This window comes from Notechis scutatus, chromosome 1 (assembly GCF_049901735.1).
Source record: "Notechis scutatus isolate UNSWTSFEM ecotype Mainland chromosome 1, rNotScu1.2, whole genome shotgun sequence".
Lineage (NCBI taxonomy): Eukaryota > Metazoa > Chordata > Lepidosauria > Squamata > Elapidae > Notechis > Notechis scutatus.
Window position 1 is genome coordinate 91,050,805 of NC_142009.1, and position 21,590 is coordinate 91,072,394.

At 37.5% G+C, this 21,590-nt stretch overlaps 1 protein-coding gene across 19 annotated transcripts in view; it reads left to right on the top strand.

The window, feature by feature from the left end:
* The first annotated feature begins 3,587 nt into the window (after window positions 1–3,587).
* Window positions 3,588–21,590, top strand: part of REPS1 (RALBP1 associated Eps domain containing 1) — a 46,554-nt gene continuing 28,551 nt past the window's right edge. For 15 of the 19 annotated variants that reach the window (XR_015750480.1, XR_015750481.1, XR_015750482.1 and 12 more), the window contains exons 1-4: window positions 3,588–3,870; window positions 8,916–9,039; window positions 10,965–11,161; window positions 15,484–15,637. Coding sequence is in view for 14 of the 19 variants with exons in the window: in XM_026666176.2 (XP_026521961.1) it covers window positions 3,718–3,870; window positions 8,916–9,039; window positions 10,965–11,161; window positions 15,484–15,637 (628 nt within the window). In the remaining 5 variants the exon portion in view is untranslated. The remainder of the gene's footprint in view (window positions 3,871–8,915; window positions 9,040–10,964; window positions 11,162–15,483; window positions 15,638–21,590) is intronic. The other 4 variants (XM_026666184.2, XM_087970884.1, XM_087970899.1 and 1 more) reach the window with 1 other exon arrangement.

Here is a 21,590-nt window from a genome sequence, read left to right on the forward strand (position 1 = left end):
TTGACCAAGAGCCAGATCATGCCTTCAGCATGGTTTTTATAGAGGGAAGGTGGAAAATATATCTCCAATAGAATGAAAACCCCAAAGATAAAAGGATATACCTCCTTAAAAAGCAACTAGCGAGGCAATGGCACCTTAACATTATAGAGATATGATGGCTGTATCCTAAGATTCCTTCACGATACAGGTAGTTCTCAATTTACAATCATTTATTTAGTGACCCTCTGAAACTATCACAGTACTGAAAAAATGACTTGTGAGTTTTTATACTTTTATACTGCAGCACCCCCAAGGTTATGTAATCAAAATTGAGATGCTTGGCAACTGGCATGTATTTGTATGCAGTGATCATGTGATCACCTTTTACAACCTACAAGCAAAATCAATGACAAAGCCAGATTCTCTTAAATGTTACTAATCTTAACTGGGTCTTTCTGCTCATAGACTAAGCACTTTAACCACTATAAAACACTAAGTATGTGTGTGTGTAGAGGGGGGGAGGGAGAAGGAGAGGGTATGCGTGTAAGCTGGGAAGGTTGGGAATGGTAATCACATAACTGAGGCTCTGCAACTGCTGTATGTTCAAGGACAGGTCATTTTTTTTTAGCATGGTTGTACCTTTAATTACTAAAGGAATGGTCCAGAGGTGATATTCAGCCAGTTCTGGAGAACTAGTAGTGAAATTTTGAGTAGTTGGAAGAACTGGTAAATACCACCTTTGGTTGGCCTTGCCCCCATCTATTCCTGCCTCCTGAGTCCCAGCTGATTGGGTGGGTCTTCTTTTGTTGCCCTGCACAGGAGAATGGAGCTAGAAAGCAGGTCAGTGGGGTGAGAAGGAGTGGGGATTTTACAGTATCCTTCTCCTGGAGTGGGGTGGAAATGGAGATTTTGCAGTATTCTGCCCCTGCCACACCCACCAAGCCACACCACACCCACCTAGCCATGCCTACAGAACCGGTAGTAAAAAAAATTGCATACAGTCAAGGACTACCTGTGGTGCATAAATGGTTCCTAATTTAAATTAAACTCTAAAGAAGGAATGATGTGTAATATTAGTAAGAAGCATAAAGTGTCTTAGGAACTGTTATCATATACAGAACCAAGTCTGTATATGTTTTTGCTGGAATCTTAAGCAGAGTTGAGGTGGAGAGTGAAAAGGCTTGAATTGCTGATAGGGTGGAACCAGTTGAAAGGAACTTTTCTTTTTAACTGCTCAAGATTCCTCTACAACCTGGTAGGAATATAAGCTTTAACAATGTTTAATAGAAAACCACCTGGAAGAAAAAAAGTCAAAATTAATTTCATTAATGAGAGTTGTGAGGCATTATAAATTTAAGTTATTATATCCACAACATAAAATCACAGCTTCCAGTTCTTTAGCTGGTGTTGACTTTCATTCACTGATTCATCAGCTTGACTGGGCATGCCTCACCAGCAACTGGAAGAAAATAGTGAAGATCGGCTGAGGTGGTGAAGAACGGGCAGCAAAATGGCATAAGTAGAGGGAAGGTGGGAACTACAAAGCCCTTGTTATAAGTGCAGGCAGGCTGCCAAGTAAGCACATTTTGACCACATGATGTAGGGGTACAGCAGTAGCCATAACTTAACCATACACTTTGTTCATCATTGTAACGTCAGTCTGAAGAAAGGATCATAAATCAAATACCTGTACATGATATCTCCAAACAAAATTAAATTGACCAGGCAAATGTCACTATATACTAATGTCCAATGCCTAATACAAATTGCAGCATTTGTATGATGACACTATCATGCATGCCATCAATGGCCTCCCTTGTACTGGTTCATATATCTCCCTATCTAAGGTGAGGTTTTGCAGGTTGGATTCTATGGAATCCTAGGTTCCATGAGAAGTTAAATGGGTTCTGTGGGACTGAGAAAAGAGCTCCACAAAAAGACCTAAACATAGATCCTTGTAGGGAGGATGTTTTCCCCCCATTAGTCTCTTGTGTAGAGGGATTTTTCCTTTCATAGAAAAGTTGCTCTGGAAAAATAGTATAGAGGTATGAAAAACTGACCATATTTAGGGTTGGTTCCCTAGGGAAAGAAAATTTTAAGGTGCTCAGCTGTGTATATCTGCCTCAATACTGATTTTAAGGCATATCTATAGCAATTTTTCTAAGTTATATTGGAAAGATCAGGGCTTATCCTCTGACATCCAAATGTCCCATTCCTCTCAATAAGGGATCCCAGGGATTTTAAAAAATAGATTCAGTGGCCTGAAATAAATTGGAAACCTCTGATCTAAGAAACTGCCTCTTCCTTCCTTTCTTCTCTGGCTGTTAACTTTTGAAGCAGATGGACTTTTGAAAATACCCTTGCACAATAATCAGAGGTCAGTCTTTCTGGCATATGGAATAAGGCCTTCTGTGCTGCCCGCAAGATGTGAAAAATACTGTAGGAGCTCTATTTGTCTCTAGTGGCAGCACCCAAACAAGCTTTTAAAAAGCTCAACTTAAGCAAGATCAAATGTGGTTAAAATTTGAATGAGAAACTGCCAGGTAACATCAGGACCGTCAGGTAGATTAGGAAATTGGAAAACATCCCAGAAATCCATGGCAAATCACTTTGGTACCTTTTGCCAAGTAAACAGCTTGGGTGTAAACAGAAGGCAACATCCTCTTGTGGGTATCACTTTTTATTTGTACTTTATATTTAGAAAAATCTGTAAAGCCACATCTTTTTTGTCAGTCTTTTGTTAAATTTAAATATAGGCCTTTACTTTTTAATATTCTGTGTTGTTTAGTCAAGCGTTTTTGATAAGGTATTGCCAGGTGGAGTATAACAAATCAACAATAAATATATTCTTTAATCTGGTGTCCTTCACTTATGTTGGACTACAGTTCCTATCATCCCCAGAGTAGGAAAACCAGTCATCCCCAGCAAACTCCATTAAAGATATTCTTGTTTCATTTTCAACTGATCGTACCAGCAAGTTCCAAAATTTAGACATCCACAGGGTGCTACAGTACTCAGGAACACTGTAGCAGACCTCCAGACCGACAGAGGACGGTGTAGCGCCTCTCTTTCTCTGTTCCAACCCTCCCGAACGCTTCTGTCGTATGAGAAAGCGGAGCGAAGAGCTAAACCACCTCACAGCTTCGCATCCGGGTCTCGTGCGCGAGATCTCGGGCAGCCTTTTTTTTTCTTTCTTGTCCCCTTTCTTCTCCTTTTCCGGGAGCGGAATTAAATCCGTCCGCCCCTTGGTTGCGCGCGCCTTCCCCAGAGAGCCCGAGGGAGGGGAAATGGGCGTGGCCAAAGGCACGGAAGGGAAACGTACAGAAACTTTATTAGGAGACTTTGACCGACTCACATCGCTGGGCGCTCACCCCCTCCCTCCGCTTTGCACGCGCGGCCACGCCCCCTCCTCCCCCCCTGTCGTCGGGCTTCCTCTGGATTGGAACCTTCCTCCGCAACTCTTGTCGGGCAGGCAGCTTCGCGGCGAGAGATCAACAAGCGACAGCCGAAAGGCGCGCGCGCGCACACACACACACGCACGCGCTCTCATTCCTTTCTTTTTTTTTTTTTTTTTGCGGAAGGCCTCCTTCGCCCTCCCCCTCCTCCCCGGCCGCTGCTGGCGCGAGGAGGAGGAGGCGGCGGCGGCTTCGCGCGTGCGAGCGCGGCCCCGCTCCCTCCTTCACTCCACCCCGTTGGAGGATCGATCCCCGGGGCAGGGCAAGGCAAGGCCGGTGTAAGATGGAGGGTTTAACGCTGAGTGAAACGGAGCAGCGCTATTACTGCGACCTCTTCTCCTACTGCGACACGGAGAGCACCAAGAAAGTGGCGTCCAACGGGCGGGTCCTGGAGCTTTTCCGCGCCGCGCAGTTACCCAACGAGATAGTCATGCAGGTAAACCCGGTGCCTTTCCCTGAAGGCGACCCCAGACTGCTGCTTTTGACCTCCGGGTGGAGTGGGGTGGGGTGGGGGGGCTCGGCGAAGGGAAGCGTCAACGGGGAATTCCTGCTTCCCCTCGAGGCTTTTGAGCCCCAGCTGCAGCGGGAGGGTCATTTTGGGGTGGGGGGGACCAGGTGGATTTTTTTTTTTTTTTAAAGAAAAGTGAGTCCATTTCTGCAAATGCACCGCCGAGCGAGGCAGGCAGTGCAAACTGGCGGTGCCTCTTCGGTTGCCACCCCCGAGACTCGAGCACTTTTTGCACTTCTTCTTTCCCAGTTGCAAGATCAGCACTTACGACGAAGCGCAAGGTATGACGTTCATCGCTCGGTGTGTTTTCTTTTCAATCCCGAAGTCTTCCGCAAAAGTAGTAAAATAAAGGAGAATATCAAATTGGGAACTGAATATGAAGATAGGTGTTTCCAAGGAATTTAGAATTACAAGGCTTTTTTCCCTATAACTTTTGAGTGGAAGTAGTGCTTAAAGGCAACACACAGAAACGTTTTTGCTTTTTTTTCTACTTCACTAGTATTAAATCTAACTGTATGGTAATCCTTTTCTCAGTTTTGTTGTGCTGATACTCTGAATTACTGGACAGAGTTTCATGGTATGGAGTGGATGCTTTATAATCTTCTTAGCTAGATAAGGTAGCTTAGCTAGGTAAACTATACCTTATAGTTAGGAATGTGTGTTGAAATTTAGTGCAGCTGTTTTCTTTTTTTCTTTGGATTCCTTCTGGGAGTGTTGAACCATTCTAAATATTTTTTAAAAATACTTTTTCTACTTCATAGAAAGTGGCATAATACCTCCTTCCCCAATCTGATATGCTGAACTTTTACTTACTCCACTAGCTCATTCCACTAGTTTGCACAAAGACATTCGGTGGTTTGAGATTTATAAGTGTGAGGTCATTGGTGTGACTTGATCATCATCATTTGATTACTATCCCAAAGTGTAAGAAGCAGTAGTTGTAGTTAACCTGTATCAGTGCCATATTTATTTTTATTGTTATTAAATGTAGAATGCAGCCCAACTTCTTTTTGAAGTTATTGCAAGTTTAAGGCACTGAAATAGGTCAATGACAATTAGTGCTTCCAACTCTTTTGGACAGTAACTGATTATTTCCTTAACTCGAACAAATAAAAAGCAGGCAGTGTATTGTACTTTAGCATGCTGTGGCAAGGCTTTCATGAAGCAAAACACATTTATCTATTAATGATATGGTTGGTAAGTACATGTATTACATTGTTTTAAATTAATTGAAAGCCTGAACTGTGTATTACATAACTGTTGCCAAGAAATAGAAAAGACTGTATTAAGAATGCTTTGCCCCTTGTATGAAATGGACATGGCCTTGAATCTTGACTAACTGGAACATGTCTAAAAGATAACTTTTTGACAAAACTTGCTGAATTTGCTTATGAATACAATTGTGTTAAAAGGGGATTGAGTTTTACACTTGAATGAGATCCACATCTTCTGTAACTGTAAAAATAGATTCCATTCTGTCATCTGTTCAAGTACACTGTATACATGTTCTTCTGTTTGCTTTTATTTTCCAGCTTATCACTTTTATCAGTATTAAAGATTAGTAGCTAAGTTTATTGCTTTATTCATTGTAAATGTTAGTTCTCCTCTTTTGAGGGGGACACCTGTTTTTAAGTACATTTTAAGCAGTGTTTTTCACTTAGACCTTTAAAGTCCACATATGTAGCCAGATGCCCTGTAAGTACTTTGGACTGTATCTACCACAATCGGCCGTGCTATAAAAAGAATAGTGTCCAAATGGGCACTAGGCTGCCTATTACTATCCAAGGTAGAATTGTGTTTCTGAATTTGTTGTTTGGTAAGGGTGAGATAGCTCTCAAGTTCTTTATGATGTCTCATCAGTATAAGGTCTTTATATTTTTCAGATCCATTAGATCATTTGATTCATTGCTTTTCTATTTGGGTAGAAAAAAGGCCCTGACTTAATAAATGTGCATGTGACTGTTTGCTATGTATGCTCATATATGAAAATTATGTTACATTTATAAATGTGTATATTAGTCAAAATAGACACTACTCTGACTTGCATACATATAAATATGCATTTCTGCTGTGTTTTAATTGTTTACAATGAAGTTCTTAAAAGTTTGAAATGGGAAGTTGAGTACTTTGTAAAACTAATTCAGAAGTGGGATGGGACAAAAACTTGACAACCCTGAAAAATAGAATTTATCCTTTGTTGATTCAGAATATTGCATTTAGCTTTAACTCACCTCATTGTAATGTATATTGCATAAATGTCCAGCAGTCTACATAATAATACAGTTCATTTTTAGCTGTATAACTCTTCAAGTAGTGATTGCTTCACTGATTGCTGTAGTATTTCATATGGTTTGTGCTTGTACTCAGAATGGAGAGAAACACTAAATACTGTTTTGCTTTTGATTCACAGCCAGTTATTGCCTAAGATCCAGTTCTAAATATGGTGAACTATCAATAAGTAAACTATCTTCCATTTTTGGAATCTAGTTGAAAAGAAAGCATGCAGTAGAAAAATTATTAACAGAGAACCCCAGTGGAGTAAATAAGGGAACCTTGGACTAAGCCTTTTTTTAGCCTATCAGTAATACAAAACAGGAATTATGGAAAATAAAAATTGGGACAAATTAGGTGTCCCATCACTTCTATTCTATGAAGGAAATGTAGTGGAAACTTAGGCAGTTTCATGTGAACAGGGACTTCAGTGCATTCTGTTAGAACTTCATAACTTAAACATTTGATTACCTTTATGGAGTGATTGGTGAACAGAAGTGTATAAATTTTATTTAAATTTCTGTGGTGTGTGTTACAATGTGTACATACCAATTTTATGTAAAGGCAACTGGACCATCATGCCATTTGTTTGTTCATCAGCAAACTAACTTTCTGAAAAATGAACCACATCTGGTAGGGATGGAGAAGCTGATAAAAGAGAGTTCAGGTTTTTTTTAAAAAGGTCCATATGTAGCTAAGAACTCTATAGAAAAATATCCAGGGGGAAAAATCCTCCAATTGCATTTCTATAAGACAGTAAGACAATGTCTCACAATGTTTCCAGCTTTTCCATCCTAATCCCCCTGCTTAGGATGAATTACAACAGAGCTATTGTTAAGGGATTGGGCAAAAAATCCAGAATCCATGGTTGGTATGTCTATTCCCTAACTTGTTTAATGTATGCAAAAGCAATTTTGTTTAATATATGTAAAAGCGAATTTTACCTTCAGGTTCAAATGTGAAGAATTTATTTTAATGGTATTTTTAGAAAATTGTATCGCTAAGGGTAACATCTGATGCAGTAAGTAGTCACTTACAATGCTGTGTCATGTTTAGCTGCTATTAATTGAACTAGAGAACTTTATGAACTATACTTAAATAGCACATGGGTTTCTTGCAATTATTGGGATAATGTTTCAGTTACTAGGCCTTAAGTTTCTCAAAAGAGTGTTCTTTTTAAAAAACCTAGAATATAAATATAGTTACTCTAAAGTAAGATGCAATTAATGTGTGTGTTTTACATATTACAAAAAGAATTCAAGAATATAAAGAACTTGCCTACTTAGGGACTTGTCTTTAAAGCATTTATCAACTAATTAATGAAGAAACTTTGAATCAATACTGCTTAGAGTCAGAAAAAACATAGTTATCTCAATCTTCAACCCAAAATATTATGGGAGCTTATGGGATTGAATTAATCTTGCTTAATGGGCCTAATTCTGCAATACTATTATACATTCATTTGCAGCTTTTGTACAAATTGTTGCAGAGACTAAACTTGCACAAGAAGAGAAATAGCTTGTAGTCTACTAGTCATGATATTATGTTAAAATAAACATCTCTTACAGATAGTCCTTTCTCTGCTGTCTCTAGGAATTCAGTGGTATTTCTTAGCTAAAATAAAGACTCCTCCAAGTTGAACTTGATGCCTCTATGACTTAATGGACAAGCCTGTGCAATATATTTTGTCATAGCAAGACATATTGTATGCCATCCTTTTTATGTTGCATTAGAAGACCATTTTGTTTTATTTTAAATTTATTGTATGTTTATATATATATATCTAGGCAAACCTTTCTGTGTGTACTGGAACCTTTTAAAATTAAATCAAACCAAACTGCAACAATTTTATTACTACTGTTATAATTCAGGTTATGAGTACCCAGCTTTTTTTACCTAGTATGACAGGTTCCAGAATGCTTAATACCAAATTTTCAGTGAAGTTGCTGAGCAGTTCTCATAACTAATTGACTTGATGTTGATATTTTCAGTCAGATCATTACATATTGTTTCCGGTAGATTTATTTGTACGGCATGCTGCTGCCAGAAAAATTTAAAAACTGAAGTTGAGATTCTCAGAAATTAATAAAATTAATAAAAATAAGGTTCTTTTTCTGGTGGAAACAGCAAAATATATTGCAGTAACAAATATTGGGTTACTACCAGTAGTATTCAAACTGGTGAAATTAAGATATTTAGCTCAACAGGAATATGAACTATTAAGTACCATAAAGCATACTTAAGTTAAATATAGAAACTAGGAAATTAGTACCTTATAATATTTTAGCATTATTGGTGAACAGTATCGTTGCTAAACAAAGGTTTGCAATTTGTAGTGAACATTCGTATGATTTCAGTCACCTATAGATATTCATTATGTTGCCCTTTTTGTGGATTTTATTTTCTTTGAATCAGTGGCTATTAAAATGTTTAAGATTGCCAAATTTTTCGTTTACAGTTACAAATGCATGATTACACTGTGCAGTGCTGCAGGCATATTATCAATGAGGAAATCAATAATAAGTAATATGCACCCATGCATTGCAAAATTGTCTTATTACAATATGAAGCTATTGAGAAATGGCTCATTATCATTAACTTTGGATTTTGGAATTATTTATTCCTTTGATAGAATGCATATATTAACGCTAAGCTTTATAGACAGATACAATCTCAGATTATGTATATTGATCTGTCTGTAGATCATGGAACTTTGTGGTGCAACTAGACTTGGATACTTCGGAAGAAGCCAGTTCTACATTGCTTTGAAACTTGTTGCAGTGGCTCAGTCTGGGTTTCCACTACGAATGGAAAGTTTAAATTCTGGTAAGCCTTGAAATCATATTAAAATCAAATTTAAAAATATGCCTGTTGTCTGACTATGATATATTACTGGCCTAGTTCCTCAAAAATGAAATAAGGAACTCAGAAAACAGTGTCTCATGCATGACTTGCGTTAGTGTTCTTACTATCACAAGAAAGTAGAATAATTACAGAATTCCAGCTCTTGAGCAACAAAAAAAGAAAGCTAAGTTTTAGACTTCTTACATGTAGGTAAAACCTATAACATATATGCATAAAGCTTTCAGTCTTAAGATTGTCATGCATTTTTAAGTGTAAGGGAAAACACAGAATTTTATTTTTAATATGAAAAGGAATGTCAAACAGCTTGGCCGGATTTTCACTTTAACTTATTCTCAAAGTCGGTGCTTATTTAATCATTTTTCCTGTAGTGGGAAATAGGAATAAATAAGTGAACCTACAGAAGAATGGAACAGTAATGCGTAGTAAAAGTTCTTCATTCATTGTCAGTAAGTATAGAAGCAGGTTGAAAAAAGCACAAGCAGAGAAACGTGTGTGCATTCTAATGCCTGGCTGCTCAGGTATTATGCTGTTAGGCGCTTGAGGTGTTTTTGCAATTAATCGGCTAAAAGCCCAGATTGTGATACTTCATTAGATATCGAAAACTTTGCAGTGGATTAAATATTTTAAAAGGTGTTATTGGGAGTAGGGGAGATAGCTACACTTTTCAAACTTGGGAGCTTGCTTTTAAAATAATTGTTTGTTCCATTAATAGATGCAAGCTTTTCCATGAATCTGAGTTGAAACTATTTTGATTCTCTTCCTACAGTTCACCAGCTTCATTGGTCAAGACTGCTTTAAAATGTTTTAAATTTAGATTTGGGAAATTGTAATATTGATACAGTAAGCTCAGGGCTAAATTACTCTGATACATCTTCTTAAGGTACCATGCACTATTATTTAGATGCAAATATAGTGTTTCTTGAAGTTTTGTGGATCCTTTTGAATGTTCAATATTTTTGCATAAATGTGACCTAAAACATCATCTGTCCTAAAGCTAGATCAAGAGAACCCAATTAAACAAATGACTCAAAAACATTAAACTTGTTCAGTTATTTTTTGACAAAAATGATTCAAAATTACATATGTATGTACATTGTATTAAAAGTTATATTTTCTTACTTCATTGAAGCTTCTCGCTGTTACAGAACTCCTATATATATTTATGAATTAAATGCCTTCTGATATTTGTTTCTAGATTAACAAACACAAAATATTAAATGTTAAAGAGATGTGTTTAAAGTTTCAGGACATTTTGAAAATAAATTATCCCTATTAAAATGTTTAAATTTTATACTTAGATTGAACTATAAGTAGTCCTCAACTTACAACCAAATTTGAGCCCAAAATTTCTGATGTTAAGTGAGACATTAAGTTAATTTTGCCCATTTTACCACCTTTCTTGCCTCAGTTATTAAATAAATCACTGCAGTGGATAAGTTTGTAACCTGGTTCTTAAGTGAATCGGACTTCGCTTGTCAAAAGGTTGCAAAAGGTCACATGATCTTGGACACAGCAGTGATCATAAATATGAACCAATTGCCAAGTGTCTGAATTTTGACCATGTCACCATGGGGATACTGGAAAGATCATAACTCTGAAACACTGTCCTAAGTCACTTTTTTCAGTGTCATAACTTTGAACTGTCATTAAACAAACTGTTGTAAATTGAGGATTCCCTGTATTGATGTTTCTGTGTTTGAAAATACTGATCCTGAAGATAATTGTTCTTTGGATCTTAACTGAACTGTCACAATCTTAGTTATTTTAATACAATATGATTTAACAGAATTTTAGCAGCAGCTCAAATTAAAATTATATTTTAATTTATTAGTAATAAGAAATTTTGTAATATAAGCTTCTTAATCCATGTCATCTTATTTTGACAGTCAAAGACCTCCCCCTACCCCGATTTGTGATGTCAAAGAATGAGCAAGAATTAAGGCATTCATCCATGTATTCTTCAGATGCTGATAACTCATCTTCCTATTCAGGTGCAATTCCTCCTCCACCAGGCAGAATACAAGCTAAAAAGGGTTCTGTGAGCCATGATATAGTTCAGCAACGTCCAGCTACAGATCAACAGGTAATGCAGTCTAGAGGCTGACTTAGGGGTACATGTGTCTTTCATGACTAGTCCTGTGATAAGTTAAAATAAAAAGAACAATAATTGCAAGCTTAGCTAAATTTACTTTAACTTGTTTAAGAAATTGTGTACCAGGCAAAACAGATTCTGTGATTTTATCCTAGAATCTCAAAGTTATTAATGTTTTCAACAGATTCTTTCTCAAGCTAGTCTTTTTTACTCTTATTTCACACATGTACGTAGCTTAATTTTTTATTTTTATTTTATAAAATAAAAGACTTTAGTATTTTTATGACCAAACTTAGCATATTCCTTCCAAAAGAACAAATAGTGCTGGCTGAACAGATTATTTTTTCCCTTTGTTGCATGTGTGTCCTCCCCAGCTACTCTAGGAAATGATATGCTCTTAAATAGGAACATAGAATGATTGAATGGAAGGGACCTTAGAGGTCTTCAAATCCAACCTCCTGCTCAGGGCAGGAGACCTTAAATATGGAAGGTTTGGACACCAGCTCTTCCCATTTATTTGAAAATACAGTGGTGTAGAAGATAATGCGAAGATAAATAGGTAGTTTTAAATGGGAACAGCAGTGTGGATTATTTCTTGATCCGATTTTAATTTGAAAGATGCAAAGTTCAGGAATTCTACAGTTATTTTTCTAAACAATTTCTGCTGAACATTTATTTGTGCAACTAGTGAACAAAATAAAATACTGGATTTAGCAAGGATTAATATCTTGATTGCTAATTTATAGATTGGTCTTCAGCATTTCCCCATATTGTTGAACAGGGTGATTGTGTAGATGCATAGGGAACTCCTGTATCAAGGAGCTTTTTCAGCAGCTTCAGTTGTATTACTAGTCAGAACTACGGGTGTATAAAATGTCTCATTGTAGCTAATGTTGTCTTGATTATTGCACAATATTTTTTTGTGAGGCTAACAATGAAAATTGTCCAGAAGCGCAAGTTAATATGGAAAGTAACAATTGCACTGGTTGCAAGAATCTTGCTTTATTCTGAAGACCTTAAATGAATATTTATTTGCTTCTGGATAATTTAGAGTAACAGGACTATTTTAAATGTCATTTTTCCAGCTATCCATATATTTGAATAATAATAACCTTGTGCTATCTCCTTTGTTTTGAGAAATTGCAGTCTGTTCTCTGTTGATCTTGAGTGCTGTTTTAGTTGGCATCAAATTTGTTATCCAATCTCTTGGCTTGCCTGGGCCGCATTGAGCGAAGAGGAATTTTCTTGGGCTGCATATAAAATGTATAATACAATTAATGTGTGTACAAATCAAACTTCCTTTATTCTTTTTATACTTTTATGATCCTGTGACATCACATTACTAGCTGTCCAGGACTGCATGTGGCCCATGGCCCACAAATTAGATACACCTGATCTGAGGCATATTTTGCAAGGAAGAATTATAAAAAAAACCCTCTGCAATCATCTGCCTAGAATTAGGTTGGTCCAGATCTCTGGTCTCAGGAACAGTTTGGATGTAAAAATTCACCATCTATGATTTACTTGACTTAATTTTAAGAAAGTTGATCTTCATCCAATATCAGGGAGAAAAAGCAGGTTAAAAATTAAGGGGGAAAAGTGAAAATCATTGGCAGTAAGTATATAGAGTCAATAGGTTCCAGCGGCTGAAGTGAAGCAAAATGGATGTCCATGTATGCATGTGCAAAGATCTGGGATTAGCTTCCATGAAATTCTTGTAAATAACTTTTAATTATTTCAGGAAAGATGGTTTCTACAGAAAAATACCTCTTTGGAAGGCTTTGCACAGCCCTAACTCATGTATCCATAGTAATACTGTTTTGACCAAGTTGTTTACCTTGCTTAGAACAGATTGCTAAATATAGTCAGCCTTTATTGATTACTTTTCATCTGACCGCCTTCAACTGAAAACCATAGAGCTGATAGATTATAACTTGTATAAAAATTATGCATTCAACTGCTTTCTGTATATGGTAGAAACATGTAATATAATTCCATTAAGATATACCTGTATTTATCGGCGTATAACACGCACTTTTTCCCCCCTGAAAATAGGGGGCAAATGATGTATGCGTGTTATACGTCGATATAATGTTAAGAAGCCTTCAGTGAATGCTGCTGGGATCGGGGATCAAGGACACAAATGAAAGAAGGGGAGGGAGGAAGCAACCGAAGCCTGTCCTTCTCTCTGGGTCAGCTCTCTCAGTCGCTCTCTCGCTCCTCCACCAGCACAGGAAGAAACTGCTTCAAAGAAGCGGGGGGGGGGCTTTTCCTGTCGCCGCAGCTTCCCTGAAGCGCCCGTTCTCCCCACCCCGTCCGTCCGCCCGCCCGCCCGCCCGCAGTGCTCCGTTCTGCCTGCCTGCCTGCCTTCGTTAATGGTTGAATCGGAACAGCTTCGGCTGAGTAAAAGAGGCGAGTAGTTATTATTCTCAGCCGAAGCTGCTCCCAAACAACCAGAAACTAAGGCAGGCAGGCAGGCAGGCAGAATGGGACACTGTGGATTGAAGCGCGCGCAGGGTGGGAGTGGGGGTGAAACGGGCGCCGGAATAGCTGCGGCGACAGGAAAAGCCCCCCGCTTCTTTGAAGCAGTTTCTTCCTTGGATGGTGGAGCAGCGAGAGAGCGAAGCCTCCTTCTCTTCTCTTCCCCCGGTCCTTGCAAAATTTTCTGCTTGAAACCGGTCCCTGGTACAAAAAGGTTGGGGACCACTGATTTACCTTATAAGTGGTAATAATATTAATAAAAAAAAAGTTCTGAGCTACCCTTATTTTGCTTCAAAGTTTTTATTTAGAAATTTAATTTTTTTTCCTGAAATTTCCCTCTTAAAATGAAGATGCGTGTTATACGCCTGTGCGTGTTATACACCGATAAATACGGTATATAATATATTGTTACTGAATGCTTTGGAATCAGGCGTGTCTGAACAAGCTGGGCTTGATCCAGAGATTGTGTTAACCGAAAGACATTCTTGAAAGAGTATTTCCTGTCACCCCACACTTGTGGGAAGGACAATTGCAGTAAGAGAATAAATGCTGGGAAAATTGTGGGGGTACCCTGTCTATTGAGTATCAGACAGCTTTGAACTGCAGCAAATGAGAATTAGAAACTTTTCTGACGATTTTATGTCTGCAGAAATTTTGAATACAAACTATACTATCCTTGGTGAATGTTTCATGGATAGAGTAAAATCCATTGTCAGAATGTCCCAAAGGTGCTTTTCCAAAAGGCAACTGGAGTTTCTGGTTTTTCTTAAGAGACATTTCTCTTCTCATCCAAGAAGCTTCTTCAGCTCTGAAGAAGCTTCTTGGATGAGAAGCAAAATGTCTTCCAAGAAAAACCAGAAAGTCCAGTTGCCTCTTGAAAAGCACCTTGGGACAACCATGACCTGGATGATGGAGAATCTCTGTAAATATCATTGGAATGGTTTTCATCAACAAACCTAGAATAGAGCAGTTCTACATTATTAGTCATTCCCTTAACATCTGCTTCAAAAGAGTGTCCAATCTTTGGAGCAGATTTTGCTTGAAAAGGGGCAAAGAAGGACCTCAAGTGGTAATTGGTTCATGCAGCATGACTTTTCATCCACCATGTAATTCTCTGTAGTTTTTTTGTTTCTTTGTTTCATTTTTTTCTCAATTAAGAGAACTAAATTTTGATTCCACAAGAATCTTTTGACAATTGCTGTTGTCCTAATAGTTGCATCTGTCATTGTTTGGAGGAGTATTTTAATTATTCAGTGGTGAGGAGATATTAATTTATTCATGTAATGCTGTACTGCAATAAAAAAGATAGGACCTGTTCCTTTCAAAACATGTTAACCTATTCTAATAAAATTATATCTTGTGCGAAATCCAGCTTCATATATTCAGTAGCAGAAACAGTTTCGTCAAAGTGAGAGGAGTAAAAGAATTCATTCCCTGAAGCGCCCCGTGTATCTTCATACAGGTCGTCCTCACATTTGCCAATTGAGATTGGCAAATCTGTCACTAAATAAGGTGGTCGTTAAGGAAACTATACGTGACTACTTAGCAATGGCAGTCCCTTTGTAGTTAAGTGACTCATCCATGGTTGGTTGGTTGTTAGAAGTCAGCTGGGAAGATTACAAATGGTAATGATGTGTCTACAGGACACTGAAATTGTAAGTGTAAGCACCAGTTGTAAGTCACTTTTGGACTACCTGTAATCTGGTTCAAAGGAAGGGGACAGAAGGAAGGGAAGAAATTATATAAATAGAAATTCATTTCTGGGATACTGGTTTTTACCCAGTGATTTTTACAAATATATTTCAGCATTTATTAGTTTCCTTTATTTTTAGGAGTCTACATCTCCAGTCGTTTCACCACAGCAGTCTCCACCAACTTCTCCCCATTCGTGGAGGAAACACAGCCGCCATCCTAGTGGAGGAAATAATGAGCGATCTGTTGCTGGGTCTGGGCCTTTCTGGGCTCCATTTAATGAAGCACAATCAGGTATTAAGAAATGTCTTCTTGCATTGTTTGGTCTTGTGAAATTCCTTTCAGACAATTTAATAACTAATTAGGGATTCCAGTGATTTGAGGTAGTCTGTCTCTAAAATGGGGTGGACTTGCGTGTGATGTGCACAAAAATTACTTTAACCATACTTCATGTCTTGAATACACACATTTCAGGCCTAACCCTTCCGCCGACACTAGTGATAATAATCTTTACCTTCTTCTTTGCACCTCCCAGAATGAAAGAATGGGAGTGCAAACTCCCATTCTTTCATTCTGAGAAATCAGTGAGAACTCCTTTTATTGTCTGGTGGCTTTTTATTTTCAAAGGATCTCCTCAGGGTGTCCACATAATGCTTGATTCTTTAGTACTTCAACTTTTTTTGCGCTTGAATAGTTCAGTATCACACAAATAATATATTCTTCCTGGCTGTTTGTGCATTGAGGGAAGCCAAATCTTTTGCTGAAAAATTCATAAATGACAATAACCAGTTATGCCACTTTATTATGTGCTTGTCCTTTGTTTTATCTGGACCTGCATAGTCTTTCCACTATTTGGAAACCATGCCGGTTTGGGGGTGGGGGTGGGGAAGACAGCTGCTCTTGGGATTATCTGTATGAACTATCACTGACCCTAGAGAATATACCAGGATTAGGCAACCATGTTCCTCCTGTTAATTCCAAAGGTGTGGCTTTAATAAATCAGTCATCGCACTCTAGGTGTGTGAGAATTGTGTCTCCCTCATGTCTGTATAATAGAGAAGGGATGAGAGAGGAAATGGTAAAAAAAATCAGTGTAGCTCTTCTGGTTACAGTAGTAACTACTATAAGTAACACTTCAGGTTATCATGCTATTTTTAGTGCTACGTCGTCTTGGCCTTTGTACAGTACTTGATCCATTTTAAATCGGCCACCACAATAGTAGGAAGAGTGTTGTAGGGAGATTGGAGGGACAAGAATGTTTGTAAAGGGAACCTTACAACAGCAGTACTATGGGCTTTTACTAGGAATACAGTACACTGTTTTTTCCAAATTACATCTGCCTTTGCTGATTCATGCATCTATTAATTTTTAACTAAAGAGAATATTAGTTACCCTGCTTCACGGTTACGGCAGGCAATATATCTTTATCACACTGAATACATTTTAGTATTTCATTATAGCGTGCCAAGGACTGTACTTCAAAAAGTGTATGGATCCAGGACAAAAAATAAATTGCATGTAATTTGAATGAATTACAGTTAAATGTTAATGGCCATCTATTTCATAATTTCTCCTTCTGTCACGTTAAACATTACACCACTGCTGTGACTTGAAAATTATTGCAGCAAGCGGGAACAAGTAACCCACAATCAGAGTTTTTACATCCGTACTTCCCATGTTCACATTATTTGCTAAAAAGTTTCTTTCTAGTGTCAGTGTCCATGATTTTTGTGTGTGTGTAAAATTAAGTATTGAGAATATAGAAAGTTGTACATGAGAAATGCTTATTTTTCTCCCCAATATTGACTTTTCTTTATAAATCCACTGTTACCTTAAAAAAAAAACAGCAAGCAAAAATGAAGTGGCCTCTGGAGATAAAATCTACTGCAGTTATTTGGCTGATTAAAATAATGTATTTTTAGCATATGTTAATAAATTTATTGGCTTGCTTGGTAAATATTGCAGTTTCAGAAATGTTCGAATTATCCTTTTTTTGATTTCATAGCTAAATGTGCAGTAATCCTTGACTTACCACAGTTCACTTAGTGATCGTTCAAAGTTAAAACAGCCCTGAAAAAAGTGACTTACAACCATTTTTTGCACTTATGGCTGTTGCAGCATTGCCATGGTCATGTGATCAAATTTCAGATGCTTGGGGGATTTCCTTATTTATATTTACCCCAGTTGCAGTGTCCTTAGGGTGATGTGATCCCTTTTGCGACCTTCTGACAAGCAAAGTAAATGGAAAAGCCGGAGTCACTTAACAACCATGTTACTAACTTAATAACTGCAATTTCATTTAACAACTGTGGTAAGAAAGATCATAAAATGGGGCAAAATTCACTTAAATATCTCTCCTAGCAACAGAAAATTTGGGCTCAGTGTGGTTATAAGTTGAGGACTAACTGTGTTATAAAGATTAGAAAGTGCAGACTTATTTGTCTGCCCAATTCTTCCCTCCCTTTCACTTGTCCACAGAGAGTTAGAGGAACTTTAAATAGGTTAGCTGGTATATTCAAGAGGTTGTACAGGATTTTTCAGGGCTTTTCTGGGATTTCCTGTATGTATTCTAAAGAGGAAAAGAGGATTCACATCCTTTCTGTACCAAAATATATACTATATTTTTAAACAAATCGTTGAATAGATTACAAGAATAATATTTTAGCAAGATCTTAAACTAGGCCATTGTTCGTGTCAAATCTCCATATCAACATTTCTTTAAGTGTAAATAATATTGCTATTAAAGTCTTGCTAGGTTAGCAAAAAGAGTGTTAATCTTCCACTTACTCTGAAGTGTGTGTGTGTGTAAGTAAACTGGAAGCTAACATCAGAGAGCATGCCAGATGGCAAAAAATACTGTATTAATCTACCTAAGTATTTCATAAAGTGTCTGAAAAAAGGCAGTAGTATATAATTTTTGTATCATTCCCGAGAAATCCGTGTTTTCATCAAATCTTCAGAAGTTGGATTTTGACTCAAAGGAAACTTTTCTAGGTTAGCTATGAATTCTAAAATGTTACTTCTACCAGCCTATTTTGGTATCCCCATAGTCACAGACATGTCATATTGTGCAAGGAAAAGCTTGAAATCTCCATTTCTCCCTCTCCCTCCACCCTCCCTTTCATAACAGGTAATTATGCCCGCTTTTTATATTGAATGTGGACTTAAATTAATAAAGAAAAGTTACACATATCCACATTTATCTCTGAGTCCCACTTGTTTCTACCATCCCCTTACCATTCATCCCCCTTTTAAGGCTCAAATACTATACTACTATAATATGCTATTATACTTCCTTATGTTAACTGCTCAATTGTTATGTGACTGCATATACAGAGCTACTTCATAAAACCACTGTAGAGCTTCACACAACTGTTTAAAATCTCGATTCTGTATTTTTTTTCTTTCTTCCATTAGGGAAAAGCTTGCTAACTCCACTGCAATTAGATGTAATGAAATAGTGTGTGTGAAAGAGAGGGGTGTGTGTGTGTGTGGAAGAGTGTAGAGATTGTGTTCCAGAAAATATGCAGCAACCATTGAGAAACAGAAACAGCCTGTGAAACAGGAAGGTGTGAGAAGGAAACTCAAAATCACCTTGTTTGACACTAGAGGAAAGAAGAAGAAACCAGATTTTAAAATTCTGTTGTTATATTCTGTTATCCATGGAATAGAATTCTAGAATTTTATATGATGTTACCTTGAAGCATTAACTAACAAGAAGTTTAGGCTCCAATTTGAACATAACCATGTATTTTTATTCATGACTCTATTAAGAAATTGGTTAAGTTGGTTTATACTTTCTTGTTAAGGCTGGCATCTCACCTTTGTAATAGTTTTATGTCACCTATTCAAAGATTGCAGATGGTAATATGATATGATAAAAGCAGATACAAAAACACAGTGATAAAAATAATATAAACAGCTTTATACTGACCAGCCTCTAATAAAAAGCCGTTGCTTTTATGTAGGAGCTCTCTTGTCCATAGGTTATGTAGAAAAGCAGTCTTTACTGCTTTCCTAAGAGACAATACTGAAAGACACAGTCTGATCTCGGCAAACTGTTCTGGATTAAGGGATCTGAAACAAACAGGGGGCTCTGAAGTTAGGTGATCTACTCTTATGATAGGCACATGCTGCTTCACTAAACAACTGAAGCCTACAAAAGAAGAATGTAAAGAATAGCCCAAATCAGCAAGGAGAGGTTACATCTTTGAAATTTGCAGTTTCCTTGTAATTCTTCCATCACTGCTTTATCTTTCCTTAAAGCCATAGAGCAATCATAGGCATCCATCTTAACAGGCTAACAATGTTTGCTGTAGCCTGCTGTCTTAATCTGTACATCACATACAATAATCCTTAATGTAATCGCTTTGGTTGGATTTAGCATACACCACACACTCTTGGCATCTGACGAATATATTGACAAATGAATAGGGAGTTGAATGGTTTCAGGGATGTAAACAGTGTGAAGTCCCTAATTTGATAGAGCCCCAAATAAATATAATTAAGCTGATATATTCTACTTTAGTAATTACAAAGTAATTAAAGATCATTGATATTTATATATTTCCTTTTTCATATAGCTTAGAGCAGTGGATGTCTTTATTCCATCAATACAGGTATTTTTCAACTTAAGACTGATCGCTTAGCGACTTTTCAGAGTTATCCAAAGCTACTTCCAAAGCTACTTATGACCTGATTTCGAAATACAATGGCTGCTCACAAACTTCTGTGGTCCAATGATTACATTTTTGGTGCTTGACAACTAGTTAATCTTTATAGCTGTTTGCAGCATCCTGCAGTCTCATGGCAACAATTTTTCACTATTTTTGCTAGTTTCCAGTAGTCAGGTATTTCTGGTTTTCAGCAAAAAAAATCCCATTGGATAAAATGGATTTGTGTAATGACTGCGGTGTTCATTTAATGTCTACCACCAAAAGGTAATAAAATTGGGCACAGTCATGTGGTAACCTGGTCAACAACCGCAGTGATTTACGATTGTAATTTTGGGCTCAGTTACAATTGTAAGTCAAGAACTATCTGTAATTTTAATTTTGCAACATCTGGGTTGAATTTTACAAGAAAACCAAAATGGGGTTGAGTACATAGTTCAGTATATGGTGGGAGCACAACTACTATCTTAGTATGTTTGTGTGAACCAACCATCATGTTAAGCACTTGCAGCATTTGTTGAAATTTCAACTATCACCACAGGAGGACTAGTTTATTTTTAAAATTTCTTTAAGTATAGAATTCCAGCCTTCCCATATTTCATTTGTGAAAGCATGTCATCGTCATTGGTACTAGCAAGAAAACTGGTGTGAGAAATAACTAAAGAAATTAAGATGGATGACTTCCAACCTTCTTTTCAACAGATACTAACAAGCCCATCATCTCCCCTTCCTCTTAACTATGGCAGAAATCCCTTTGGCCTTTTATTTCTCATCTTTTTCAATCACTGAAATCATTGATGATCTCATCAATCATTTCATTTTTTTTCTTTTTTTAGCCAAAATTCCATGAAAGGTTTCCCCACCCCCTTTTTTAAACAAAACTTTTTTCTTTATTATATTTGTTTTTTACTCATGCAAAAACTTCAATTTTAACTTCAAAATTTAAAAAATATATTAGTAAAAAGAAATCCATTTTTTAAATTAAAAAAGAAATCCAATTTAAACTGAAGTATTTTTATATAAGTACTAGATTTTTTTTGTGGCCACCTTTTCTGAACCCAGATTTTAAATGTCTTTATATGCTTAACTAGGCACTAGTATAGGCTTGATGATGCCTTATTTTTATGGTGCTCCCTATTTTGCAGGAGGGTGGGGACAGGTTAGTTCAGGGGTCCCCAACCACCGGTCCGCGGACCGGGACCGGTCCGCGGAACAAGTCCTACCGGGCCGCTGGTTGCTGGGCGCCGCCATCTTTTTTTGATGAAAAAGTGCTTCGGTGAGCTTTTCCGGGTAGAAAGCTCACCGGAAGCACGTTTCATCAAAAAGATGGCGGCATGCGCTTCCAGTGAGCTTTTCCGGTAGAAAGCCATTTCTACCGGAAAGCTCACGAGCGCTGGCGCCGCCATCTTTTTGATGAAAAAGTGCTTCCAGTGAGGTCACCGGAAGCACTTTTTCATCAAAAAGATGGCGGCGCCCAGCTGATGCCGGTACCGGGCCGCAGCATAAAAAAGGTTGGGGATCACTGGGTTAGTTGATTCATTTTGGAGTACAAACGCCAGGCACAATGGAACAAT